The sequence below is a fragment of the Diaporthe citri genome, assembly GCF_014595645.1.
Source record: "Diaporthe citri strain NFHF-8-4 chromosome Unknown scaffold_4, whole genome shotgun sequence".
Classification (NCBI taxonomy): Eukaryota; Fungi; Ascomycota; class Sordariomycetes; order Diaporthales; family Diaporthaceae; genus Diaporthe; species Diaporthe citri.
This window is the reverse complement of record NW_025064849.1, coordinates 1,532,786-1,560,345: the sequence shown is the minus strand read 5'-3', so window position 1 is coordinate 1,560,345 and position 27,560 is coordinate 1,532,786. Positions and strand designations below refer to the sequence as shown.

The following is a 27,560-nucleotide window of genomic DNA, read 5'->3' as shown; positions in this document are numbered from 1 at the left end:
ATGAAGTATCTTTCAGCCCTGCAGCTACTTGCTGCGGTAGCAGTACCTGTCCGAGCGGCCTTCTCCTGGAGCTCTGTTAAAATCGGAGGCGGGGGAGGTTTCGTGCCGGGGATCTCTTTCCACCCCAAGACGAAAGGGCTGGCGTACGCGAGGACAGATATCGGTGGCCTTTACAGGCTCAATGCTGATGAGTCCTGGACAGCCATCACAGACAGCATAACCACGGATGCAAGTTGGTAAGACGTGCACTGAGATGTGGGAAGTAAGAAAACTACTAATCTTCGCATCACAGGAACCGATGGGGTGTTGATGCTCTGGCCCTGGATCCTCAAGATGACACTAAAGTCTACGTCGCATTGGGCATGTACACCAACAGGTTGGTCCTGTCCTGTTGTGCTATCAGACAGTCGAGGGAGTTACTGACCTTGAATCAGCTGGGACCCAAATAACGGCGTCATCGCCCGGAGCTCGGACAGAGGTGCCACATGGAGCATAACGAACCTATCGTTTAAATTCGGAGGAAACATGCCCGGGAGAGGCATGGGTGAACGTCTGGCAGTTGACCCGGCCAACTCGAAGATCATCTACTTCGGCGCGCGCAGCGGTAACGGCCTCTGGAAGTCGACGGATGGAGGTGCGACTTTCACCAAGGTCTCCTCCTTCACCGCTACGGGCAACTATATTGTCGACCCCAGCGACGCCAATGGATACAACAGCGACATCCAGGGCATCGCATTTGTCACCTTCGACTCCACATCTGCGGTTACTAACGGGGCGACATCGAGGATCTTCGTTGGCGCCGCAAGCAACGGCACTCAGCCGGCTGTCTGGCAGTCGACTGATGCTGGCGCGACATGGAGCGCGGTCGCTGGCCAGCCTGGAGCGTTCTTCCCGCACAGGCCAAGATACAGCCGGCGGAGAAGAATCTGTACATCACCTACTCTGACGGCACTGGGCCATACGATGGAACCAATGGCGGCGTGTACCGCTTTAGCTTGGCCAACAACACCTGGGCCAACATCACACCCGTCTCGGGCTTGAACCTCTACTTTGGCTTCGGCGGCCTGGGCTTGGACTTGCTCAAGCCGGGAACGCTGGTGGTTGCAGCACTCAACTCATGGTACCCTGAGGCTCAGCTGTTCCGTTCCACCGACTCCGGCGCGACTTGGTCAGTCCTGTGGGAGTGGACAAACTACCCAGCCATGAACCGCTACTACAGTATTTCCACACCGCTGGCCCCATGGATTTACAAGAGTTTCATCTCTAGGGCGGATGCGGAGCAACTCGGTTGGATGATCGAGTCGTTGGAGATCGACCCCTTTGACAGCAACCACTGGCTGTATGGCACTGGCCTCACGGTGTATGGCGGTCATGATTTGACAAAGTGGGACACAACACACAACATCAGCATCCAGTCTCTGGCGGATGGAATTGAAGAATTCTCTGTCCAGAATGTCGTGTCTGCGCCAGGCGGGAGCGAGCTCCTGGTAGCTGTGGGAGATGACAACGGGTACACTTTCAAGAGCGCAAACGACCTGAAGACTAGTCCCGCAGCCACATGGGAGAATCCTTTCTGGTCGACCTCGCCCGACGTTGGTAAGTGATGCTGAAAGTCTAATGAATACCCTTCCTCTAATGATGTCGTGCTGTAGATTACGCTGGTAACAAGCCTGCCAACGTTGTTCGCATTGGAAACGCAGCCGGATCGCAGCAAGTCGCGATCAGCAGCGACGGCGGCGCAAGTTGGAACATCAACTACGGCAGCAGCACAACAGATTACGGCGGCCTCGTAGCTTACAGCGCCGACGCTGATACCATTGTCTGGTCGAGCTCGACCTCGGGTGTCCTCCGCTCCCAGAACCAGGGCAGCTTCGCGGCCGTGACGGGTCTCGCTTCAGGCGCAGTTATTGCGAGCGACAAGCGCAACAATACTGTGTTCTACGGGGGCGCATCAGGCGTATTTTACGTGTCCACCAACGCCGGAACATCGTTCAGCAAGGCTGGAGCTCTGGGCAGCGCAACCTCAGTTGTCGACATTGCGCCACACCCGACCGTTGCAGGAACAGCCTATGTCTCCACTGACATTGGAATCTTCAAGTCTACCAACTATGGTGCTGCCTTCACCCAGATATCGACTGCTCTCACTTCAACTCAGAAGATCTCCCTCGGACTCGGCTCAGGAACAGCCTGGAACCTCTACGCCTTCGGCAACGGCCCAGCAGGGAACAGGCTGTACGCGTCCGCAGACGACGGCAAGACCTGGACGGACATCCAAGGAACCCAGGGCTTCGGCTCCATCAGCAGCTGCAAGCTCGCAGGCAGCGCGAACAAGGCCGGGCAGGTCTACGTGGGCACCAACGGGCGCGGGGTCTTCTATGCTTCGGGGACGGTACTAAGTGGCGGCGGCGGCGGCTCTTCCTCCAGCTCATCCACGGCCGGCAGCACCAGCACGGCGACTTCCAGGTCCTCGACGAGCTCCTCCAACAGTGTCAGGCCAACCACATCCTCAACGAGTTCCACTAGTGCTAAAACAACGAGCAGCTCGACTAAGGTGACGACCACCTCCACGACGACGTCCAGCCCGCCCGTGGCCACGTGTACGGCGGCCAAGTATGCGCAGTGTGGTGGGACTGGGTTCAGCGGGTGTACGGTCTGCGCAAGCGGGTCTACTTGCCAGGTGCAGAACACCTACTACTCTCAGTGCTTGTAGCTGAAGGAGGGGAGCGCCTCATCTGGAAGAGACGGAATCTCTCCACCAGACGGAATTGTGGCTGTCTGAGAGAGAGGGTCGGTCTCGCTGAGAGGAAAGAATCGCTCCCGTCTGAAAGATTCCACCCGAGTGCCGGGATGAAGGTTTGAAGGAACGGTCTCTTGCACATATTTACTTCATGTATATATATTCTCCGCCAGAAAGGAAGTCGCAAGTACATATGAACCCGAAATTTGTCAGAAAACTTGCCACCAGTCGAGAAGAACTTGTAAAACCCATGACACATCTGTATGTTGACACATCAGTCAGCCAGGTCCTAACCAATTACGTTGTCCGCAGATTGCCCCCAAACGCGTTTGAGTTAACTAACAGGTGAATCTCCATCAAATATGGATGCAAATGCATGTTGGCTCATGCAGCTTTTGAGAGCATAAGTCTCTTGGCAATCACGGGAAGCTTACGACATTTTCGAGGCGAATATCTCGCACTTCCTCATCGCGCAAGGATATAAAGCTTCACAAGTGTCTTATACTAATTGAAACTTCTGTGTCCATTGGTGGCAGCCGCCAAGACGACGCTCGGCAACGCCGGGCCAAAGGTTGACAACTGGGCTTCAATGCCCAGTTGTACGTGTTGGACCTCAACCGGTCCTGGACCTCCTCCAGTGCGTCGCCTGGGAGTTGGACGTAGAGACACTGATCGGAGGTAATCACGTGCGCAGGTGGGCAAGTATGCCCTGCCCGACTCTGTCAAAGCCAGGATGTTGATACAGCTGCAAGGGAAGTTCTCTTAATGACTATAACAGTTGACACCATACCTTCGTAAAGACACCTGCCAAAAAAAAAGCGCAAAGAGTTTCTGGCTGACTGAAAGTTGAAGGACAACGCGAACACGGTTGGGCAGATAGCTAGAGGCAACGTAGTAGTAGTAGAGAGCTTAAACGCGAAAACAAAACTCAAGCCTTCTTGGGTTTCCTTCCCCCGGCGTTGGAAGCGACCCAAGCCTGTCGCACATCGTCCGGGGTGAATTCTTCCCGCACAGTTCTGATACCAAACAACAGTGAGATGCCAGACGCGACGAATAGGAGTATGCGAGAAATGATGACATCCACGCCACGCAAGACGTTATGCCCCAGCGTCTTCTCCGCAAAGACAAAACCCCTCTTTGAAAATGCTTGGAGGACGTTGACAAAGACGGGGACGTTGTCAAGCACACGAAAGATGGAAAAGAGGCTGAGCGTAACCCAAGCATCCAGTAAGATGCTATGCAGCAGCTTCGGCATGTACGGCGGGCAGTTCAGGCTCTGCGCCTTGAGAAGAACCCCGTTCAGGTTCCAAAAGAAGACCGTCTTCTCGCCATCCTCTGGATCCGTCCTCTCCACAACCACCACATCCTCGTCGTCCTCTACATCAGCCCGCCTCCTCCACTCGTGCCAGACGTTTCGGTTGACCCTCACTTCCGTCTCGGCGTCTGTTGCTGATATCGTGCGGACTTGGCTGTCAAGGGTGACTTGGACGCTGCCTTTGACGACGCGCAGGTATTCAACGTGTCGCTCGTGCCAGTGCAGGCCACTGCTCCATGTTGAGCTGGCGGGCAGGGTGATGGTGACCTGGTGCGGCTCGGAGAGGTCGTAGACCACCGCGTTCGGGGCGTCGCGTTGGATAATAGGATTGCTTGTGAAGTTGCTCATGATGCTGGATTTTTGAGAAAATTTGGACCAGAATGACAAATGACTGCGCCTTGTTTCACGTAGTTGGGATTCGGGCGGATGGTATTATTTAAGGTGTAAGTAGACTGACGTGCCGGGTCACACTGCCAGTGTCTCACTTGAGCACTTCGTCTTGATGGGGGTTGTCAACCGGACTTTGTCCTAGGCTCCACGTGATCACACCATGTCCGAATCTAGCATCGCTTGTCACCTCATCAGATTGGGGGGTGGAAGGACAGGGATGTTGTCTTACAGAAGCTTGGGGGTAACGATTGTTCAGCTGACACACAACAGCTTGACCTCGTGAATTGTTTGCCCCGCTGGACAACAATGCTACACTTAATTTCTACCCAAAGCTTTCAGGCTGATTTCGGGAGGGGTGTTGTCCTACGCAAGATGCCATTCACCTGGGATCTAGTCCAGGACAACATTCTTTAGGGCTCAGAAGACTGTATGCCTCACGATAGATAACATCAAGCACTGCCGCTGTGTGTGCATTGCAACCATTGACAGACGTCTCCACGATGGATTTTCAACATATAATAGCTTGTCCCTGAGGCGACATTTGGGTATTTACTAGAGGTTTTAGGAGCCTAATGTCCAAGGGGTTTCCCACTGCTGCTCAGCAGACTGGAGTGATAAGCTTATAAACAAGACAATGGAGAGCCCTCGACCTGCAAAGACGGTCACAGGTATCACTCACTATGCAAACCCTATGATCTCGGACCTATTGTGCCCCCTCTTCGACAACAATTTTCACGAAAAGATTCAGCGCTTTCCCTCCAAAAAGCACACGTTTGATGTGAAAATTTCCGGCGGCGTATTAACCTGTGTTCATACCACCTTTGAAAGAGTATTCTAGAAGTAACCAGGGTTGCTAATCAAGGCGCACTCCTACTCGTGAATGGTAGGCATTTGGCATGACCGAAGAGGACGGCGAACAAGCGCATATGTTTATACTGTGGACGGCTTTGATCACTGCGAGGGATTCCTTTAGGAGCGGCAATGCACCCTCAGTACGCATGATGCTATGATTATGAATATGAAGAAAGCTATCCATGGTGAACATTTATTCTTCACGGAAACAATCTCACGATACTGGAAAGGTACCATGTGAGTCGATAGCATTGGCGAATATCTTTCAACAGATGTGAGCCTACAAATGTATTTAATAAGGCCTTGCTGCATCATCATCAACCATACAGTATTAGTAAAGTTGCGGGTCAGCCTCGGCCCATCACTCTGCTGTGAGCTTGTTCATTAATCCCAACTCATGTAGGCGCTAGCCTGTGGATGTGAGGGATTTTGGATGGTTGACGAATCTAGCTCGCCATCCCGCAATCTTAAAAGCTTAATAAAGGTGAGGTCAATAAGCTTCGGACGATTTCAAAGTTGCCGTCGTGCAATATACTTCTCTCACAATCTACTAGTCAAGCTTTGTGGGCGAAGGTTCATCCTCTGACTCGACATGGCAGCTCTAGTCTGCATATGAACTTATTGATCGTCTAACTCAACGCATGCATCTGCATCCGAACGCTCCAATACCCTTATTTTGACTCGTCAGTTCAATGATGAGTCATCTCCATGGTGTGCGTTCAACACACACTTTGACGATTGTGGCTTAATCGAATTTACCAGGATAGCAAGGCGTGTAAAATCAGTCAAGGAGACAAACAAAAGGAGCTCCAACAAGCTAGTAAGCAGTAAATTTCATTTTAACCCTTCAGATTGCTTTGAATTTCTCTATTGGCATTGGGACACTTGAATCCCCTCAAAAACAACAAACTTTCATGTTCATCATCTCTGAAATCAGACGAGTGCCTCAAAAGCCAGTGGACGATTTTGAATGTGTAGTGGTCCATAAGTCCCACGACAGTATACTTCACATGCTGTTGGCCTTGCAACTAAATTATAACGGCAGATTCATTCGGCCTTGAATCATCACCCAGTCTTCAACATATTCCGGAGATAATCAAAGTTTCAATAATGGGAACTGCAACAAGTCATGCCAAACATAGCTGCGGCTTTAGTAAGCCAGCCGAATTGCCTATCCTCAAAGATGTCCCAGGGCGTGGAGTCTTCCAAAGCTGATTTTGCTATGATGCCAATGACTAGCGGGGACACATATTGGTTACATGACTGCCGTGCCATAGGACGTCAAGCCTATCAGCAATCTACAGAGTAGCAAATGGCAGCTCGTCAGTCACTCCCGGTGCTCTCCAAAGGTTATCTTGATCCTGCTCTACTACCTTGACTAGTAAAGTCTAAGCTTATGCGTTCCACTTGACTAAGACCGCACCTGGAGATATGAGCATCCCAAACTTTGTGTAAGGAAAACACTCAGAGCGGTGAATATCTGAATGAGAGTCACGGCCTACAGATGTAGTAACTCATCCTCGGAATAAATGGACATGTCCCTCAAAATAATATAAAAGAGCTCACCAGCAGCTTCATTCCTGTCCTAGACTCTGCAACACAGTTCACAGCTCAAGACCGCCTTTCACTCGGCTCCAGGCTTGATCCCTTGCGTTCCACCCGCCAGTAACCATGTCGTCTCTCAAGCAAACCCTCGTCCAAACGAGCGGCCTCCTGGCTGCACTTGCTGCCTCTGATAGCTCCAACGTCAGCGTTGTGACGACAGACACACTTGTCATAGGTGGAGGTGCTGGCGGAGCACATGCGGCAGTTCGATTGACGGACTATGGCCAAGATGTGATTCTTGTTGAGAGACAACCCATTCTGGTAGATTTCACTTTCTCGGAAGAAAGCATCGTTCTGGATGTACTAAATCCGGGTTCTAGGGCGGCGCTGTCGACAGTTTCACGGATCCCACTACGGGAAAGACGTACGACATCGGCGTTGGAGACTTTGCGGACTATGGAAACGCCACGGGATTCTTTGCTCGCTTTAATATTCCCAGTAAGTAACCTTACCAGGAAGCCGTTCTTCTTTCTGGGATATCTCAGAGGTTTTCAAGGCCAAAAGAGTTCGAGCTTGAAGCAATGCCGTGTTTGTAACACTCTTCGGGAACTACTTTGATTGAGCTTTGTCAGTCTGTAAAGTAGTGGCATTATTTACTGGCGACTTTTAGTCACAACCCCATCGGAGGCGTCCTCGTCAACTCCCCCAAGGCGCATCGACTTCAGCACTGGCCAAGTACTCACCAACTACACCGCGCCATCCACGGCGGACGTGCATGCTGCTCTCCAGCGGTACGCCACAGTCGCGGAACAGTACGAGGACATACTAGTCCCAGGTTACTGGAACTTTCCCGACGCAAGCGACATTCCCGAGGACTTGCTGCTGAACTTTGGAGCGTTCGTCGAGAAGTACAACATCTCCGCCGCGTTGCCCACCATTTTCCAAATTGCCGGAGCGATGGGTCGCATCGTGGACAAAGAAGTCCTGCCGGTGATGCGAGCTTTCCCAGCACAGACTGCACGAACTATCTTGGGCACTCAGAAACGATATGTGACCGTGTCAGGGCGCAATCAGGATATTTATGACGCAGTCGCTGAGTTCCTAGGCGACAAGGTCTACTACAGCACCCAGGCCATCAGCTCGGTGCGCTCCGATGCCGGCGTCGCCGTGACAGTCCAGGACGTGAACACCGGAGTACAGACCATCATTCAAGCCAAGAACCTCGTCCTCGGAATCGCGCCTGACTCTTCCAAGTTCTCTATCTTCGACCTTGATGACCAAGAGCTCGGAGTCTTCAGCAAGCTCCAGTACACCCGCCAACATGTCTTCGTCGCGTCAAGCCCGTCGCTTGAGACCAACACCAGCCTGGCGAACCTCCCCATCTCGGCGGATGACGACAGCCAGACACACTACCCAGACTACAACTTCACGGGTACTATCTCCAGGCTGGCCCCAGGCTCCAGCCTCTTCCACCTCTCCGTGACCGTGACCGGGGACAACTTCCTGGGCCCCGAGGACGCCAAGGCCAAGCTCAACAGTGACATCCAGACCTTGATCGGATCTCACATCTTGCCCACCAGCAGCCAGGAACAGCTTGATTTCAAGTTCGTCTCCGACCATGGGTTCATGCACGCTCGGGTGACGACGGATGATTACAAGGCCGGGTTCATCCAGGACTTCCAGGCTCTACAAGGCCGTCGATCCACGTGGTAAACTGGTTCTGCCTTTTCGGCTAACTGGCAGACTATTCTTTGGGAGTACAATGAGGTGCTTATCCCCAAGATTCTTGATGCCTAATTTCCAATTTGGATATAATGTTTCACAAAGCAGGAGGGAGTGCTGCTTGAAAGGTATTGATGTTGAATAATTGGGCGTTGAATGGGCAACAACGTGTTATAGAGCAATAGCCACTGCAATCATTTTAAAATTAGTAGGAATCAAGTTGTTGGTGTAAGTGATCGAGGACGCTAGAGATGAAGCAGTTGGCGAATGGGCGGTATAGTGCTCCTGTGTAATATCAAGTCAGAAGCAAGCAACAGCCACTTCCCACATTTCGATGATCCACGCCTTCGATTCCTTGAAGCATATGGGTTTCAAGCTACCAGAACTTTTCTATTTGTATTCAGTTCGCCCCAAACTCCCAGCTTCGCGTCTGGAAGGAGGCTATCACAGATCCAGATATCCCAAAGTGGTGACTGATTAGATTTCGGGTGCGACCAGCTCTACTTCGGTCGTCTCAAACTAATGTCGCAGGTTCAGTAACTCATTCTGCCGGAAATATAACTCATCATCATCTAAAGCCGTGTATGGCAAAAATGACTATGATTGTCTACAAAGTATTCTGTCTCCTGTCCCACTAGAACCATAATTGTGATTCTGGCTTAGTAGCACTTTAAAAGAACTCAAAGAATGCACATAGTTTATACATTCATCTTGCTTGTATGTTATTTACTCATGATATTCTTTCATCACGCCACGAGTCTTCTAATTCACGACACAGATGTCTATAGCACTCAGAGGTGGTCATCTTTCATTTAATAGTACATAGTTCATTCTTCTCAACACGCCTCTCAGTGCTATGCTCAACTAAACCTCAGGCGAACATATCATCATCACTGATGCCACTATGAAGGTCTTAGCGGGAGGTCTGACGTGATGAGAGGACGTGAAAATCTTACATTTAGTTGCCGTACGCCGCGTGGTAGTCTTCTCCAACCACCTTCTGGTCCATTCGAGTACGGATCTGGTTAAGGACCCTCCTGCCCTGGGCACTGAGGTGATCCCTCAGCTTTTCGGCGCCCTCCTCGATCTCATACTTGACATCTCGATGCTGACGCATCAACTCGTCAACGATGGCCTGCTGTGCATCGGCCGGCAGCAACGGCATGAGCTCGTGACGACTGGTGTCGTCCTGGATGTTGCCGGACTCCACCAGCATGGCAACCATGATGCCGCGCAGGTTGGCGAAGGAGGGGCGGGCATCGGTCTCATTCCACCAGAACATGAAATCCTCCTTGCTCATCAGCATCCCGTCCGAGCCGTCTGCCTCGCCGGCGATCTGGTCCATGATGGCGTTGGCGAGCGTGTTGCTCTGGATGTAGTCGGCGAAGAGCCACAGCTTCGCGAAAGTGTTGAAATCATTGATTTCGTCGAGAGGGTCAACTTCGCCCTCGGGGTCCTCGGCGTATTCGACGTATCTAATGAACATGTCGACGTTGTATGGCGATGCATGATCGCCCTCCTCGAGCTCGACGACACCTGTCCTCGCATTGGCCCATGGGCCGCTCATGATGCGCTCAAAATAGACCGAGTGCGTCATCGCCATCTCCTTGTCGATTTTGAAGGGGTCCACGTGATCCTTGATCACGATGGTGATCACGTGTGGGTCTGGTACATCTTCCTGGCTGAAAATAAAAGTCAGTATGCATGTACTTCGTGGGTTGACATGCCTTTGATGTCCCAAGACATTGCTTACTCGTCGACACGCTGACGCTTCGCGTCGGGGGCACCACTGTTATGCCATTAGTATTGCACCAAACAATGACGCGTCCATGGAAATTGTCTCTCAAATACGTACTCGCTTCCTGCGTCATCACGCTCGTGCTCGCGGAGGGAAGACATGATTACTGTTATGATGAGTCGTTGCTTCCGATGTCTGTGTCGCGCGTGCAGAGTGGAGGAAGGAAGAGACAACACTGCGTTGGTGGCTGCAAGCACTCAGCGCGAGGTAGAAAACAACAATCACGTGCCCCGCGGTGAATGAGAGATAGTCGCGTCACAGATGGCCCGGCAGGCATCAAAGTAAATATCGAGACCTTGAGAAATGAGAGACTCAAATGAATCCCTATCTAGTATTCACGCGAAGCTCTCCCGAATGCCCTCTCCTGAAGGGCTTCAATTTTATTAAACCCAATTCTGTGGTTTCCACGTCACAATAGCTGTCACAGTTACACTCAGAGAACCTTGGCACATTTTCAATGAAAATTGAGGGCTAGGATGACCTCTTCCTTTTTTGGAAAATACCTTGTCCCACGATAAACAACAGCACGGCGAAAGGAAATTGTGGTGCTGTGGTTGTCACCACCCAGCGACACGGAAGTCCCTCGTGATTTTTGAAATTCCCAAGTGACAGCAACCTGCACTTCCGAGCTCAGGAACTATGTGCATTCGCGTGATTCTGAAATGCAAACTAGTACAAGTCCCCCGGGCACAAACCAGTACTTGTTGAAGCCCGTGGCCCAGTTGGGCTCACACAAAGGTCCAATATTTATTTTTTTTGCGGCCCCAAGGCTCCTGTGCCCCTCCCGAATAGACTGTCCGGAGTCTTGACTGTGCCACGGTACAGTCGATGGCATCGATAGCGTGCTAGATCTGAGTCTCGGCCACTGCCCAGGTCCGGGAAACCGAATTGCATACCAAGCACGGCAATTGCCAACCAGATTGATCCTCGGACCGGTCCCTCGTGGGCAGGTTATATCTCGGGATCTCCGTGAAAATATCCCCAAGGCGAGTCTCTCTCCGAATTCACGCTGTCCGTCCTCCTGGCAGGGAGATTAAAAACATGGTATGAACATTTGCTGCACCTGAAACGTCCTTTAAGATTCTCTCCCAGCCCCGGTACGTGGTGGGGCCGCTGATCATTGGGCCGGCAGTCCTGTCGGCGGAGACTCCGGCGGAGACCTCCGTCACCGAGGCTTGTCTCGCAGCCCGGACCGGACCGGGTTTCTGTAGGGCATGGGCGGCTTTCTCTCCCCCGCCTTGATTATGAGGCCAAGGGCTACCTCACCCCGCTGGCCAAGTGACAAAGTTCATTCAGATCACAGTCGAGACGCCGATGGGAGCGAAGGTCAGCCCGCTATAGGGTTTTCATGCCTTGGGTCCTGGCACTGGCATTTTCCAGCAGAAAAAACACCGGAGTGCCGGATCCTTGGGGCCTTCCAGAAGCACGAGAAATGGACGACTGACGGAGGCTAGAAGTAGAGAGAAGCGGGAGGTGCCGTGGCTCCGCTCGGTAGCGAGCGTTCAACGTTGGGATTTCTGTTTCAGCCGCAAGGGGTAGGTGGGTTGGTGGCAGTCGGTCCGGTTCAAGGATGTCGTGCAGGTCCCCTCGGGCTGGAATTTTATTAGCAGGGATCCGGAATATTATTGCTAGCCACTGCAGCACCTAGCCTCCGGGGGGAGACGGGGCAGCCGGGGCCGCCGACGGGCCCCAGATTTGCGGATCCGACCTCTTGGGAGCAGACTGACATTGGCCAAATTCTATGTGTTTTTCGTAAGGTATTCCTACCAGACATCACGGAGCAAGTAGTTGATGCGTGACAGACCTGGACATGGATTGAAGGCGTATTACTATTAATATTATTAGATTTATGGTTCTATAACGGCCAAGTACCTCGAGGTCTCTTAAGCTCTACTTAAATGCGCAGGACAAGAGTTTGATGTATCTTGAAGTACTGCGCGACGTGGTGACTCTTTCTAGGTCCTCCGTCCACCAACGCCATACCGGTAAGTGTGAGTATAGGTGATGCTGGGGACGGGTGGGACAATCTTTGGGCGACTGCTAATGCAGACGCTTGATTAAAAGTGATTGCCCGGTGATATATACACTTGCGGTGCTCCGAGTACGAGGCTATGCGCTTTGATACGGACAATATCAAATTCACAAGTCACGACTCAACCCTGAGCCCGTGATCAGCAAATCCAGCAAACCATTCGGCTGCTTGCTTTGGCCAACCTGAGACTATCCCGAGTCTGACGAAGTCGACTACTAATGGGTCAGTCGCCGGTTGGTCGTCGCGCCGTCATTGATTGTCCCACGACATATTAATTCCCCCACCGTGGCCTTGGCTGGGCCGGTACTGCTGGCCGAAAGCCTGCTGGCCAAGTTGTAATTGTTGGCTGGGCAATATTCCAGCCTGTCCCGCGAAGTTGCCACCTCCTGCTGGGTTCTGCGGATACGGGTTCTGCCGCGCCTCTGCCGCCATTTGCTGAGTGGCATAAGGTTGTTGATCATGGGGGATTTGGCTTTGAGTCATCGGTGTTTGAGGCATCGGAGTCTGAGGCATAGGGGTGTGAGGCATCTGAGGAATGTTTTGGGGCACAGGCGTGTGTGCCGTTGAGAGGTATCCCTGTCCACCTTCCATCTCAACGTCAGCTTCGGCGTCGGCGTCAGCGTCGGCGTCTGCATCTTCCCCTGCCTCTGCATCCGGGTCCGAGTCTTGGTCAGAGTCGTCGACAGATTGTTCGGACGGTGTTCCGGCAGTCGATGTCTTGGCCTCGCTGGTGGCTATGATTGTAGGAACAGCAGAGCTTCGGGACGTATGTCGTGGGAGCGGCGGTTGAGAAAAGTTAGAGATGCTTGGCGAGGATTGGTGCAGATGCGCCTGTTGGCCAGTCGGTGTGGGAGGCTGCGTTGTGGTGGTAGGTATCTGGGTAGAAGCTGACGGCGGGTCGAGAGGTCTCTGAGAGGCCAAGCCGCCTGTTGCCCTTGAAGATACGATCACATTCTTCCATCTGTCAATAGCGCTGGAGACCACAGTGTTGAGATCTGAATGGCGATCCTCCATGTTCAGCCCGACAACTCGGCGACCACTGACGCCCGCTTCTGCCGCAAGCTGTATCATCTGCTGACTCATGCCCCAGGTCATCGGATTGGCGATTTTAAACTCCCGCGGTTGCTGTAGTCGGTTCAGATGGTCGATTTGCGACTTGAGGTTGGTGTTCTCCTGCTCTAGGGAGTGCTGCGTCTCCTTCAGTTTGTCCACCTCCTTCTGTTTCCTCCCTACGCTTCGCGCCAACTCCAGTACCCACAGCTCCTGCCGGCGTTGTGGAGGAAGCTGCTGCCACACGGAGAAGGCCGACGCTAGATGCTCTATTACTTGCCTTTCGAGCCTTTCAGCAGCTCTCTCTGCCTTTTGTACCGAGTCACGGGTGTTCTCCTGGAACGTTGCTGCTTGCGAAGGGGGATAAGTCAGTTCTTCCATGACTGCTGTCGTTGCAGAAGAGCATGTTATCTTCCACTTTCGAAACTCTTCTTGAAAGTAGGCTAACAGTGCTTGGTCCTGCTTCTCCCCAGGAGGGTTTATGGACCATGAAGTTGGAGTGGGATGTTGAGTAGACGAGAACAACGTCGGCGGCGGTTCCAAACATTGAAGACACAGTGCTGGGAAATCTAACGAGAGCGGATCGAAGTCGAACGGCATCGAGTGCACATTCACCTGCTGCCTAGAGAGTCCAAGTCAGCACAAGAACCTACGTGATGAGTGTGGGGATTTTTGGTCGGTCCTACTTTGCGGCCCTCCACGAGCTGAGGATTTCCCGCAGTGCCAACTCAGCAGCTCTGGCCCGGTCGAGAGCATCCTGAACTTTTTGCTTGACCTCGAAGGACGACTTCATCATCTGTCTGCTATGGGCCCTTTGTGTGTTTGCCCTCCGGACGGCGTCTGCGCTTCCTCCTCCAGCTTCTGCTTCAGGGATGTTGTTAATAACCCCGGTTGTCTCCCATGGGGCAGTAAAGGTCGCTAAACCCTTGGTCAAGTCCGCTGCGGACTGCTTCTCCGTTGGCATACCTGGTGATTTTGCCGCTGCCGACTCGGCATCAGAGACCTCTGGACTGCGTCTGGATCCGGCATGACTGGCCGCGGGATCTGAGCTGGCTCTCCTGCTGCCCTTGTGATGCCGTCGTGTGATGCCGCCCCGGATTTTCCGGATCTCGTCGACGTTGTGAATGCCATCGGGTGCCTTGGGGTTCTTCTCCTTGATGTACAGGTCAAGGTGTCTTCCAAGCGAGGATGAGGTGAATGCCTGGCCGCAGTAAGGGCAGTTCTTGTCCTTGGGAGCCTTGGTCGTGGTTTCGGCACTCAAGGTCACTTCGGCCATCCTTGCTGAAGAACCCTGGCTGGCCCGACTCGGAGAATTTGGGGCTTCAGAGTGGTGGGCCGTAGGTTTCCGCCCGCGAGATCGAGGAAAGAGGGACGATATGACAGGTCGTCGGGAGGCAATGAGTCCCGTGTGGTGCGGTTTCACGAGTCGTCAGACCACAACCCTCGAGCACAGAGTCAACAGTGAGTGAACGACTCAGAGGAAGTAGGAAAGTAACAGACTCGGCCTCGCTGGGAAATTCGGGCAAAGACACAGGGCGATATCAATACAAGCTAGGAGAGGTCCGGTGGACAAGGGCAAGGTTGTTGCGGTTGGATGTTGAGATAATGGTCTAGAGATGCAGTTGGGCAAGAGAGGCAGGTCGGGATAGCTGGTGACTTGATAAAAGCCCCGCGACCAAGGCAGAGAGGGAGGCGATATCGATTTGCGTCGACCCTGGGAAATGCTGCTCGTCTCGCTTCTCCGAACCCCTACTCTTCATTGGGGCTGGGGGGACCAGGCAGGGGCCCAAGTCCCGATGAGCTTCGAGAGCAAGAACGTGGAGCCGGAGCGGAGCCCAATTGACAGTCCGTGCCAGAACGTGGAGAAGGGTAGCCGCGACGACACACTCGACTCGATGCCGTCCTGGACAGAAGTGTGGTGGGCTGCACAGGATGTGTGGATATGATATGCAGAGAAGGGTCTGGTGCCTGGTGTGCTCCCAAGTGTTCCATACGAGACAGAAGGCGAGGAGGGAGGTGTGGAGGCGTCAGGGCGAGACCAATGGCCGTGTGTCTAAATTTCCGAACATGGTCGAGGAAATAGACGCAACACGGGAATGACGAGCTGGCAATGAAGTGTGTATGCACATGAAAGACCCATGGCCTTTTGCCGTGGATTTGGGTTAATGCAGGCACGCAGTGTGTTGTGGCGCGGTGGCGAGGCAGTCAAACCGCGCAGTCAACGATGGGTGAGGTTGGCAGTGGGGGGGAAGAGAAAATGCAATGATTGGCATTGTGACCGACCGACCGGCGACGAGCCGGCCGAAAAAAGAAGCAGCAAATTGTGAGAGCTCATCCTGGTTTAATTATCATTAGCGTCCTAATTAAATCTAGAACAACTACCCGAACAAGAGATTCTCGTGAGGTCCAGATTGGGGCCTGGGAGGGGTGGCAACGCCTGTTCTTCAAGAGCTGGACAGCACACAGCACAGCTAAGAACGCAGGAGCATGGAACGAGCTGGCGGTCCCCGTCCCTGTTATGATGCCGCCGTGCGTGACGGTGACGGTCGAGGACAAACGGAAAGTCGTTCTTGCCAACCAGCATTGGAACCTCGAGGTGGGATTTAAGGGTAGCACCTCTGCCGCCCCAGGTGTCCGGGTGCCTGGGCTCAGGGACTGCAGGTGCACCTGGGTGGTTCTTTTAGGCAACCTGCCGGTGGAAGGAAAGTTCGAGCGTTGAGTGGCTCGAAACGCCGGGCAAGTGGGGACAGCCAACGGTCAGGGCAGGGGTCTAAGAGCAGGCCCACTCAAGACAGGGGCAGGGATGGAGGGCCTTGGAAGATGGAAGGCAACGCACTTCTTCAACGCCTGGCAGCAGCTTGGAAGTCTCACCCATGCTCGTGCGTTCCCATACCATGATATACCATGCAATGCCGTGCACAAGACAGGCATCGACGACAGCCTGACGCTGGCACAGCATAATGGACGTTGCTGCCCATTTCGCGAACACGATATCCTAATTAGACAGACAAAATGTCCAGGCACAGTGACTTTCAACGGTGGACTTGATCAACCTCGCTCCTTCGCTATCGCTTGCCTGCGGTGGTGACAGTAGCGCCACTGGCAATGTGACAAGTAGCATGATCCAGCGCTTAACCAAAAATACTCCTAGTCATTCACATGGAGACGATATGGGCCAACAGTCGACAGCTCATGTTTTTTTTCCTTTTTTTTTGGTATCGATGTAGCATCTGAGGTCGTCTATCACGCACGCAAAAGACATCGAAGAAACGCATGCGCCTGGCCAGGCTACAGTATAAGACGCACAGTCTTCTCCCACGTGCCTTTGGTTCGACCTCACCTTGTCGCAATCCGCGGAACCCAGAAAGCAACACTCAGTCACATTCTGAACTCTGCCATTGGCCAAAACAACAAACGATAGATCCTCTACACCCATATTTTCCTGGTTCTTGTCAAATTGGTTTCGCAGCATGCGGGTCAGCCCACGACAGGCCCTGTTGGTCTTGTACCCTGCACTCCGCAGTCCCGCCTGGAAGCAAGGGGGCAAGGCTCCTGGAAGACCAGCATACTCGGGACATGCAGGAGTGGCGGTTCTGCTTTCAACAAGTAAAAGATTTGGTGTTTGGGTCATGGGTTTCTGACGGCGGTCAAAGCAATCAATGGGCGTGAATCCGAGTTTCCTGGCCGAGAAACAGATGCCCTACGCCGCATGTGCATTGCCAAAGAAGCCAGCTAGAATGCGTTCCGGCTCGCGACTCAGGACACCGAGCGGATCCTCCCGCAGCCCACAATGTGGCGACCTCAAACCCAGTTGGCTTCTCGTCGCCCGCTCTTCAGACTTCCGTCCTGGACTGCTTCCTGCCTCACATATCCACCAGAACCGGAAAAATCATTGTGAGGCCTGCGATGGCTCAACCCACTGCCTGCCGGACCCCCTGCTGGGATTGAGTTCCCAATGCCTTGGAAGCCGCGACACGGAGCACAGAGGTCTGAGGAAGCCTCCAACCGGGATCAGCGAAGCAGACAGGTCTGAAAACACAGTACTTCCGATGACCGTCAATGGGCCAGACTCATGTCGATCGTTGAGTACTGTACTGTGTACTCCAGCACAACAGAACACCGGGCAGCTCCGCCCTTCCATCGTGAGGGTGGCACTCCTTGGTTGGTGGCGCTGAACAAGGATGGAGTCTCGGGCAGATATCAGCCAGAAATGACGTTCTGCTCAGATCGCTGAAAATAGCCGTACTGCCTCATGGCGACTGGCAGATCATCCCCGACTGGGCGAGGAAGCCCATTTCCTGGCATCTAGAATGGCAAGCTCTTTCCAAAGACATTGTGTTTCTCACAACGGCGACCCCAATGATCGCCCTTGATGAACACATCCGAAGTAAGCTTGAAAGATGCGGTCCAGGGTGGATTCCATCCGGGCCCCCCTGTCCGGTACGGGACTTACTGACAGCTGTCAGTTGCACTCCTCCCCCGTGTTGATTCCTGGTGAATGGGGACTGCAGCTGCACATCCTCTCCTGAACGGTGGGAGGAACAGGGCTCTACAGGGTCTGGTTCGCGGATCCTAACCTCATGTCGAGCACAATACCTACTGACTCGGGATGTGATGCCACAAACCACCTCTGCTTACATCTCACCTTCAGGCTTTCGAAACCTTACAATAGCCAGGTGGTAGCGAGGAAGTCTAACTGCCACAACGAACATGGAATGCGACCGTTCAGTCGCCAGCACCTCTTCTAGCTTCCGCCCTAGCTCAAGCTGTCACGAAAAGCCGTGGTAAGCCGTGACTCTCCCTTCATCCTACAAGAGCGGTAGCGATGACATGTATGATATTTTGCCAGTACCCTCTAGCAATCCAAATTTCGGCCGATTGCCCCAATCGCGTCGGCCTTCCGCGGCGGGACGATCGTCGAAAGATTCTAACCCCGCTGCTCGTGGAGCCTTGGGCGGCTTGCATTCCAGAGGAGGCCGTGCCCAGGTAGTCGGCCACTGGAAGATGGAGGCGGCCAACTCCCAGCCAGCCAGCAAGCAAAAAAGAGGCTCTCGGGAGGAGATTCACGAAATGAGACTCGGGCTCGGAAAACCTGCTAATTTGCAGCGGGTGGATCCCCCAGAAAGCACGGGGCAACAAGAACGGTGAGGCAACGAGATTGGAAATTATCTACAGCTTCATTTTGGCCTTTCCGCGGTGTGTGTGTGTGTGTCTTTTATTAGCATGTGATACAGCACCATCTCCCTCGCAGGGAGACGCTGATGGTGTATTTTGGTGATGTGCGGCATCCCGTCGCCGCGCCGAAGGGACCGACCTGCCGAGGACGAGCTCCGTCGCTTTTGCCGAATGTCCACATTCCACTTCGTCTAGTCCTAGCCTCTGCCCAGCTCTAGACTGAACCCGCCGTGCTCCACCCACTCCTTCGGCTCCGGAGGTTGAGACGAACGAAGAGGCCGGACGGTCATGAATGTGCGGTCGTGCTTGCAACCTAGAACGTTGTGGACAGGCCTCGCACTTTGAGTCCTCGGGCCAGATTTGCCGGGCCAGCTGTGATCGAACAGTTAACCATTCAGACGAATGATGGTCCTCAGACCAGTAAATAGGTGTTCCGTGACCGAATGCGAGCTGCGGATCATCATCTGAAGGGACGCTTGGGGTTGCAACAAGGGCTTGAGGGCATTTCGTAGGCGGGCTGATGTCAACGAACTGTCAGACCAATCCTCACGACGCCACACTCCAAACTCAAGACGGAAAAAGACACACAAGGCTCATGTTAAATTGTAATCAAGACTTGCTTGGAAAGTCTCCATTCAACATGCAGATGCTGTCGTCCAAGTAAAACGCTCCAACCAGTAGATAGAAGAGGTCATGGGCTGCCTGTCGTCGATGCTGACAAGACCCCTGCAGCTGCGGGCTTATCTTATCGGACGCTGTGCTTAGCTAACCAGAGCAAAGCAGAAGCTTGGCGCGTCGGCGGGCAGCTTCCCAGCTCGCAACGCCCAAGCTCCGCGTCACGGCTTGACCTCACTCCGCACCGCCTCTCCGGTCGCAACACTCGCCGAGAGCAAGTCGACCTTGGTCGAGACCCATTTCAATCTGGACTCTCCTCCCTACCTCCTCAAGCACCCGTCACCCTAATCAAACAGCAGCCATGCCGCCGGGTAAGTGCAGCGCAAACGGATTCCCCAATCAGCTTGTGCCTCCTACAGCGCGTCACTTGCGCGACGGGGCTGCAATTCGCGGGCGTCTCTGAGTTCACAATCTCTAATCACCCTGCATGTCTAGCTATCAGTGATGACGAAAACTCCGACAGCGGCGATTTTGCCGTGACGAGCGACATCCTGCCGAAGAAGGGGCGCGGGCGCACGCCGGCCAAGAAGGAGGAGGACGTTTCGGAGGGCGATGATGTCGCCGACGGCAAAGTTACAAATGGCGATGTCGACGAGGACGAGGACGACGAGGAGGATGACGAGGACATGGATGAGGACGAGTGAGGACTTCCCGGGCCTGAGATGATCGATTGACGCGTGCCACTGACGAGTGTGCAGGTACGTGGTCGAAAAGATCTTTTCCCACTACATTGCCGACGACGTGGGTTTCCTGCCGACGAGACTTCTACAAGGACTCTTCCACTGACGTGCCGTACAGGGTGAGCCTCGTTTCGAGGTGAAATGGGAAGGCTGGAACAAAAAGTCAGACCGGACCTGGGAAACCGAGGACAACCTCCAGTATGTAACAACTCCACAGAACCCAAGAAACGGGCCCGCTGACCTATTCTCGTTCTTTCCTCCAGAGAAAATGCCGCGGAAATCCTGCAGGAGTATTTTAAGAGCATCGGCGGCCGGGAGAAGATCTTCGAGCAGACTAGCAGCGCGCTCAAGGGCAGGAAGCGCGGCCGGCAGTCCAACTCAGCCACCCCAGCCGAGAAGCGCTCCCGCAAGAACGGCCACCCGGCAGACTCGACCCCACCCGCGACCGCCAGGGCGGTCGAGTGGAAGCCCCCGAGCGGCAGCTGGGACGAGGAGGTCGACACCGTGGACATGTGCCAGGACGAGGAGAATGGCACATTCATCGTCTATCTTACCTGGAAGAACGGCAAGAAGACGCAGCATCCCAAGGAGGTTGTTTACAGAAGGTGCCCTCAGAAGGTAGGTCCCCAAGCAGGTCCCAACCCGGAACCCGAGCGCAGGACTGACTTTGGCAGATGCTTCGGTTCTACGAGCGACACATTCGTATTTCCCGCGACGGCGGTTCTCCAGTTGCCATCGGAACCATGACCCAATAGTTGCGAACTCGTCTGGTCTGCGTACACCGTGTACGATTGGACGGCAAAGAGATAGCTATGGGTGCGGAGGCATGCTCAGTTGTTGCTTGCTATGCTGGTTTTCATCTCGATTCTATTTTGCGTGCGCGCGTTTGAGCTCATTTGACGCTAGGAAGAAGCACGAATTCCCGTGTACATTACAGAAGGAAAAGCATCTGCGGTGGCACCCGAGCGCTCGGAAGGCTGGCTTGCCCCAGAAACATAGCCAGCCAGCCGTCTTAACCCATACGGAGGGGTTCAAGGGCCGAGATGGTTCGGCTCATTTACATAGGTGTCGGTCCGTCAGTCTCAGTCAGCCTTGCCTTCGGGCATTCCGGAAAGGTTGGAACAAAGGAATGAAATTTTGTCGCGCGCTGTCTTGCAACATTACTTCCATGCCCCACCGTAGAGGCGCTCACCATGTTCTCGATTGCTCATGCTGATAATCACAACAATTTGTGATGTCGTTTTCGAAGGACCAAGAATGTGTGGACGTCGAATATCAACAAAGCCCGGACCTTGAAGCCTGGTGTTAGCCTCTTGGTGATGCATTCTCCCGCCCATCGTGCCGACACATCTTGCTATGATTCACCTTGCGGTTGCCGAGCAAGCAAGGGCTCGGATCGAGGTGCCCCGGAGATGCCGCGGGCGGCTGCTGGCGGGCGGTAATGGAAGGAAGAAGAGTGAGGTGGTCGTCGACACCATGGAGAACCGGCTACATTGCAGGCTCATGACATTTCTGGTGGGATTTGGCTCCTTATCTCAGGCTAGGCATGCTGAATTGCATCTCAGACTCGGGCACACCTACCTCGGTCTCTTAAACGATTGTGTACAGCATCACCAGCACAAATTCACGGTGGAGAAAGGCTCATGTGAGATGATCTGGTCTTGGTATCCTGAAATTGGAGCCGTCCACATTCATCACCTCCCACGGGGTAACCTGTGGGATAACCTGCTACAGGCTCATCTTCTATATGTTCTAGAATAATCTACCATGGCGCTCCTGACGACCTGTATGGAGCTTTGGTATCTCTGGGTGAGCGATCTCTCAGTGTAGTGGGTCTGACAGCTCGGGCAAAGCCGTCGAAACTTCGTGAGGGCGTCGAGGGGGAGTAACACGACGTCAGGCAATCTAGTAGGCAGCCTCTCAACGCTACAAACCCTTCCTAGTAAATTAACACTCGAATAATGTGCAATAGCAGTTGCCCCGATTTGGTGTGCATGACTGTCTAATAAGGGGGGCGGCAATATGGTATGGAAAATCTATAGGCGAAGTCATCCACCTAGTAGTATTGAGGGGGAGATGCTTGTGTTAATCAGTTGGCTAGCAAACTAGGTCCTCAAGAGCTTCGCCCGACTATCTGTCGAGAGGCATCCAGCTCAAATTTCTGGTACAGGGACATCGCGATTTGTTGCTTGGACTCTTAGTAAGCCATTCAAACGACGATTCGTGCCAGTTGATCGTGGCTGCGACAAGCCTCGAGCACGTCTCCCGTCTTTGTGTAGCGTTAGAATCGACTCAGGGTGAATCAGAGTGAATCACGTATCAACATGTGAAGTGTCGATTGGATCTAAAGCCCCGCTGTAAATCCAAGGGGCTCATTCCAGGGGGGTAGTGGTTGGATGAGTCATCTTGATCGCGTGAATGTGGCCCTGTCTAGTCGGTAGTCTAGGTATTTAAAATCTCGGCCTGCCTCTTGCGGGGAAGCCATCGTCTTCACCTCCATTGCTACCACCGAAAAAAGGAGCTAAAGCGGGCAACATGGCGCAGGCACATGGCACCTACGACCCCAAATTCGAAGGCGTTTTTGCAAAGTTCAAGCAATTCCTGGAGACTGGGCAGGAAGTAGGGGCTTCCCTGACTGTCAATATTGATGGCAAGGATGTCGTCAATTTATGGGGAGGGTTTGCCTCCAGTGAAGGCACTCGCCCGTGGAATGAAGACACCATCGTCAATGTCTACTCAACCACCAAGACCATCTCCGCACTGGCCGTCCTACTACTCATCAACGACGGCCAGCTGTCACCATATGAAAAGGTCTCCAAATACTGGCCCGAGTTTGCTGTGAACGGGAAACAGGACATTGAAATCCGGCATTTGCTTTCTCACACGTCGGGCCTCGCAATCATCGAAGCCCCTGCAACGATGGACGAGCTCTGCAACGTCGAGCTCATCACCGCGAAGCTCGCAAAACAGGCACCTCGCTGGGAGCCCGGCTCAGCCTCGGGATATCACAGCTGGACTTATGGCTTCCTACTAGGAGAGGTTGTCCGCCGCAGGACAGGCTTGAGCCTGACAGAGTTCGTCTCGCAGAGGATTGCAGGTCCTCTCGATGCCGACTTTCAGATCGGCGCGGCCGAGGAGGATTGGCCTCGCATCGCGGAGCTGATCCCGCCGCCTCCGTCTGCCATGGCTGAGATGGCCAAACTCGGCCCGGAATCAATGATGGCCAAAATGCTGTATCCCCTTGCAGAAGCAACATTTTCTCGCACCCCGCAGTGGAGGAAGGCTGAGATTGGAGCCGCGAACGGACACACAAATTCGCAAGCACTCGCTCGAATCTGGTCGAATGCGCTCACCATCGGTGACGAGAGCAAGAGGCTTCTCTCAAAGGACACGATCGACCTCATCTTCAAGGAGCAGTCATATGGGCCGGACTTGTGCATGGGGATTCCTGTTCGGTTCGGCATTGGCCTGGGTATCAGGGGCAACGGGGATGCCATCATTGACTCGTGGATTCCCGAGGGCAGAATCTGCTTCTGGGGAGGCTGGGGCGGTTCCATGGTCATCAACGATCTGGATCGTCATATGACGATTGGGTATGCGATGAATAAAATGGAGACGGGTACCGCGGGAAACACTTCTGTGAGAGCCTACGTGGAAGAGATTTACAAAGCTCTGGGCACTTCTCCACCCACTAAAGAGACTGTGGATGGTCATTTGTGAAGCGATAACAGTAACGGTTACCAAGCAGGTGGGTTTTAATCAAGCCTTTTTCCCATAATAACGACTCGATGTTGCGTTCATGCTAGAGGGAGGGTCGCAGAACTAAATGCCTAAGTGGTGACGTTTCCAATATTGAAAAGGATTGGTTTCTGAAGAGAGCTTTTCTAACTACATCGCAAGCATCATTGGTATGTGACCTTGTTTGAACAAGCGTCACATTTAGGCGGCGCGAGGAAGTCGAAACTGCTAGCCCTAGAGTTTACTGTGCGAGTATGAAGTTCAACATGCCCTTCTCACTGCCAACATTCAAACTTAGCTTTGATTACCCCTCCAATTTGCCGGTACACATGGTTTGTCTTTCCGCATGGAACTACCGTGAAAGCATGCCTTGCCTGACCTGGGCGGCTCGGTGCCATGGGACAGTTGTAGCTTCCGCAAGGGATGATGTAGTGATCAGATAACTAATAGAATAGAAACCGCTCGATACTTGTTTGCCTGTGCGTACGGTCAGTGGTGGGTATCGACGATGAATCTTGCATTCAAGTAGGTCAAAGATTTTACAGACCAAACTTGCCGACGCTAATGGAGGACTTGCCTCGGAGCTGCGGCGCCGGCGGTTAGTCTTGCCCTGGAAGAGGAAGGCACTGGCACATGCAGCATTCTGGGAGGCTGTCGTCCTCGACTTGGTCGGCCCAGAGTCTGTCCCGACGAGCCAGATGCTTCCCTCGCACGAGCGCGGCAATTTCGGCCATGGCTGATACGTCCTCATTCCGGTTCTGGTCGAGGTCCATATGAGTAGTGTCGAATAAGCCCCAGCTATCCGTGTTGTTTGACCTCAAGTTGTTGGCGTTGATGTGATTAAACTGGGAAGACTTGAGACGCAGGCCTGAGGTAAGGCTGTGTCGGAATTTGGTATTAATAATCACGTGCGACCAGTACAGATGCTTGAGATTCTGATGTGTACTTACCATGCTGCAGCCGCGAAGCTGAGGATGATTCTGATGGGCAGCACTGTGTGGCTGGGTTAATGGTGATATGTGGTGCTTGCTGCAGGGCTATAGAAGTGATGAGAAGTCCTCTGCCGTGTGTGGAGATTCTGGAATCAGATGGTACAGAACCTAGATGATGTGGGTGAATGAACATGGAAAGATGAATTTATACTTCCATGATAATGAGTAATTTGATCAGAAGTATGGAGGTTCCAATACAGTGCGCACATCTGGGCATTATGCAACTGACTACTTACTCACGTTCCGGACTATAGTATTCAGATTCGTACGGCCCGCTACCAACGTCCTTAGACTGTCATTTTCGTCATGGAAGACTACGACGGCTCATCAAGATGGATAACCAAGGTAGGCATCAGGGTACACACATACTATCTTAGCGTAGTCGTTGGGGAGCATGCCGAACCTGAACCCCGCCTTGTCTGAGGCGGTCACCTCGCCTTCCTCTGTTGTGAACAGTCCCATCCATACTGCAGCACGTACTGCTCCAAAAGCCGAGACAGCCTTGTCCTGTCAAGAAAATTCCTTGTTTTGCTGCTTGGGCAGCTGAAATCGCTGCTGCAACATTTTCAGCTTGGAAGATGGCTCTGCGTCCGATCTTCGAGTCTTCAGATTCAACCCGCATGGCATGGACAATTGCGAGGACCTTGAACGATACGAGCCGGGCGGATTTCACCCTGTCCATATTGACGAGCACTACGACGACAGCCGCTACCGAGTGATCCACAAGCTTGGGGCCGGCGGCTTCTCGACCGTGTGGCTCGCACAGGATCTGCCGGGCCGGCGATGGGTGGTGCTGAAGTTCATCGTTGCGGCTGAGTCTGAAGGCTACATTGCCCGTTCATCTGCTATCATTGCAGACACTGTTCTCGCCAGCTCTGAGTTGCTGGTGAGGCCTGAGCGTGAATTCTGGGTTGACGGCCCCAACGGGCATCATTTGTGTTTTGTGCTGCCCCTTCGTCGGACCAAATCTTGCGACACTGTCCTCTGGCATCTACTTCAGAATCTCATCCCGCTTCTCGGTAAATCTCTCCATGCAAGCAGCACAGGCAATGGCACTTCTACACTCTCGAGACCGGTGCCACGGAGGTATGTATGAAATACTTCTTCAAATGTAGCAGATACGTGCAAAATATGTCCCAAGGCGCTGATCAACTCAATAGACTTCACGGCGAACAACATTGCTCTGGCATTATCAGAAGAGATCACATCGTATGAAATCGATGACATTTATCGAGCCTTTGGGCATCCTAGGACTGGGCCTCTCGGACTTTGCAATGAAGATGACCCAGGCCCCGGACCGCACGCACCGCAATATTTTGTCGCACCCTTGGACTTCTTTGCTTCCAGTACAAATATCCTCAGCAAGCAGATTCGAATTCTAGACTTTGATCAGTGCTTCGAATGCGACAATCCACCGAAACGAACAGGCACACCCGCGAAATACATGGTCCCGGAGGTCATCGCTGGTGGGCCACCCAGCAAAGCTTCAGATGTCTGGTCACTGGGGTGCACCATCTTCCGGCTGCGGGCGGGCAGGGACATTTTCTTCGATTACGACACATTCAACCCCGCGGATGCTTTGCAGCAGATCCAGAGGTTCCTCGGCGATCTTCCGGACAACCTGGCGCAGGCGCGATTCGACACTGAAGGCTACCCAACCAAGGACGAAAGCGGCACGCCGCTTATGTATTTCATGGAGAAATGCAGTCTTCCAGATGAGATTGGAAAGATCTGGGACGGGCCTCCATCGCTGTCGATGCGCAGCCATGGTGAGATTGATACCACAGTGTACACGCAACCCTCAACCCCTGATGACTCTCTGTTTTCAGAAGAGGCCGAGAGAGTTACTCCGTATCCATTAGCTTATCAATCTATGCTGTGGAAACCCACGGCAGTTCGAGTGGATGGAACACACTACATATTCTACAAAGATGAAGCGAGCCCGTTTTGGGGTGCGTTCCCTCTGACCACAGACGATGAGGCTGAACTGCTCGGGGATCTTTTGACACGGATATTCGTCTATGACCCCTCGAGGCGTCCTGATGTCCAGGAAATCTTAGAGCATTCCTGGTCCAAGCAGTACGGCATGTTATCGGAGGAAAACATTTAGATTTTGCCGTAAAGGGAGCGTCTTTTTAAATCATTCGCTTGCCAAAGTGTGAAGGTTTGGAGCCATATACCCTTCCAAGAGCCATCTTGGGAAGAAAAACATCAAGTTGGGCCGTCGACCATTATATCGATTTTAGAAGACGAATTTTCCAAGACGGGTTTCTTCGTATGCGCGTTCATGCTGTTGGACAAGCCAGGATACTATGTCATTGATGTCCAGTGGTGCCGCCTCAATGCTCCCTCCAGCCTGATACAAATAATCCCCAAGCTATTGGTCCAGCAGGTGCTGTCGCATTGCGCTCAAGCAAGACCTCGACATGATAGAACGCGTAGGTGCAGCGCAAGTATACCACGCCGCCAGCATGTGTTTTGGCAATCCAAATTCAGCCAAACAAGGAATCATGTTCCCATCAAGTAGTGAGGCATTCTACTCAGATTAAAGCCGGAGGCGGAGCTTGTGGCGCTTTTTTCCCGCGGCACTTGAGCCATATCCGGTAATCGAGTCCATACCGACAATGGAATAACAAGGCCGAGGGAGCATCGCGTAAAGACCAACTCGTTGCAATAGGTAGATGCACGCATACCGAGGGGCTCTGGATTCGATCTGATCGCTTCTGGGGACTCGTTTCTGTGGAGTCAAAACAAAGAGGGCCGTCAACCTCGGTGGCCGGAAACGGCTGCATACATGGGGTATTCGAAGCGGCGCCAGAAACGGCACGACAATGAATAATGCTGAAACGCTTTTAGACT

At 53.2% G+C, this 27,560-nt stretch overlaps 9 protein-coding genes across 9 annotated transcripts; 5 read left to right on the top strand and 4 right to left on the bottom strand.

The window, feature by feature from the left end:
- On the top strand, positions 1–2,523 carry INS49_009629 (uncharacterized protein; the record flags this gene model as incomplete). The annotated part of the gene is made up of 6 exons (XM_043170357.1): positions 1–236; positions 293–376; positions 435–762; positions 900–1,596; positions 1,653–2,389; positions 2,449–2,523. The coding sequence occupies 6 exons, from the start codon at positions 1–3 to the stop codon at positions 2,521–2,523; spliced, it is 2,157 nt and encodes a 718-aa protein (XP_043024922.1).
- A 1,142-nt stretch (positions 2,524–3,665) lies between these two features.
- On the bottom strand, positions 3,666–4,400 carry INS49_009628 (uncharacterized protein; the record flags this gene model as incomplete). The annotated part of the gene is made up of 1 exon (XM_043170356.1): positions 3,666–4,400. One exon carries the CDS (start codon positions 4,398–4,400, stop codon positions 3,666–3,668), a length of 735 nt encoding a protein of 244 aa, XP_043024921.1.
- Positions 4,401–6,965: 2,565 nt separating this feature from the next.
- On the top strand, positions 6,966–8,552 carry INS49_009627 (uncharacterized protein; the record flags this gene model as incomplete). Its single annotated transcript, XM_043170355.1, has 3 exons — positions 6,966–7,040; positions 7,220–7,337; positions 7,510–8,552. 3 exons carry the CDS (start codon positions 6,966–6,968, stop codon positions 8,550–8,552), a joined length of 1,236 nt encoding a protein of 411 aa, XP_043024920.1.
- A 967-nt stretch (positions 8,553–9,519) lies between these two features.
- INS49_009626 (uncharacterized protein) lies at positions 9,520–10,460 on the bottom strand (the record flags this gene model as incomplete). Its single annotated transcript, XM_043170354.1, has 3 exons — positions 9,520–10,243; positions 10,315–10,350; positions 10,417–10,460. The coding sequence occupies 3 exons, from the start codon at positions 10,458–10,460 to the stop codon at positions 9,520–9,522; spliced, it is 804 nt and encodes a 267-aa protein (XP_043024919.1).
- A 2,180-nt stretch (positions 10,461–12,640) lies between these two features.
- On the bottom strand, positions 12,641–13,822 carry INS49_009625 (uncharacterized protein; the record flags this gene model as incomplete). The annotated part of the gene is made up of 1 exon (XM_043170353.1): positions 12,641–13,822. One exon carries the CDS (start codon positions 13,820–13,822, stop codon positions 12,641–12,643), a length of 1,182 nt encoding a protein of 393 aa, XP_043024918.1.
- Positions 13,823–14,123: 301 nt separating this feature from the next.
- On the bottom strand, positions 14,124–14,717 carry INS49_009624 (uncharacterized protein; the record flags this gene model as incomplete). The annotated part of the gene is made up of 1 exon (XM_043170352.1): positions 14,124–14,717. One exon carries the CDS (start codon positions 14,715–14,717, stop codon positions 14,124–14,126), a length of 594 nt encoding a protein of 197 aa, XP_043024917.1.
- Positions 14,718–19,592: 4,875 nt separating this feature from the next.
- Positions 19,593–20,726, top strand: INS49_009623 (uncharacterized protein; the record flags this gene model as incomplete). The annotated part of the gene is made up of 6 exons (XM_043170351.1): positions 19,593–19,602; positions 19,727–19,931; positions 19,990–20,032; positions 20,090–20,169; positions 20,235–20,589; positions 20,646–20,726. The coding sequence occupies 6 exons, from the start codon at positions 19,593–19,595 to the stop codon at positions 20,724–20,726; spliced, it is 774 nt and encodes a 257-aa protein (XP_043024916.1).
- A 1,780-nt stretch (positions 20,727–22,506) lies between these two features.
- INS49_009622 (uncharacterized protein) lies at positions 22,507–23,691 on the top strand (the record flags this gene model as incomplete). Its single annotated transcript, XM_043170350.1, has 1 exon — positions 22,507–23,691. One exon carries the CDS (start codon positions 22,507–22,509, stop codon positions 23,689–23,691), a length of 1,185 nt encoding a protein of 394 aa, XP_043024915.1.
- Positions 23,692–25,326: 1,635 nt separating this feature from the next.
- On the top strand, positions 25,327–26,811 carry INS49_009621 (uncharacterized protein; the record flags this gene model as incomplete). Its single annotated transcript, XM_043170349.1, has 2 exons — positions 25,327–25,720; positions 25,862–26,811. 2 exons carry the CDS (start codon positions 25,327–25,329, stop codon positions 26,809–26,811), a joined length of 1,344 nt encoding a protein of 447 aa, XP_043024914.1.
- Between the last annotated feature and the right edge of the window lie 749 nt (positions 26,812–27,560).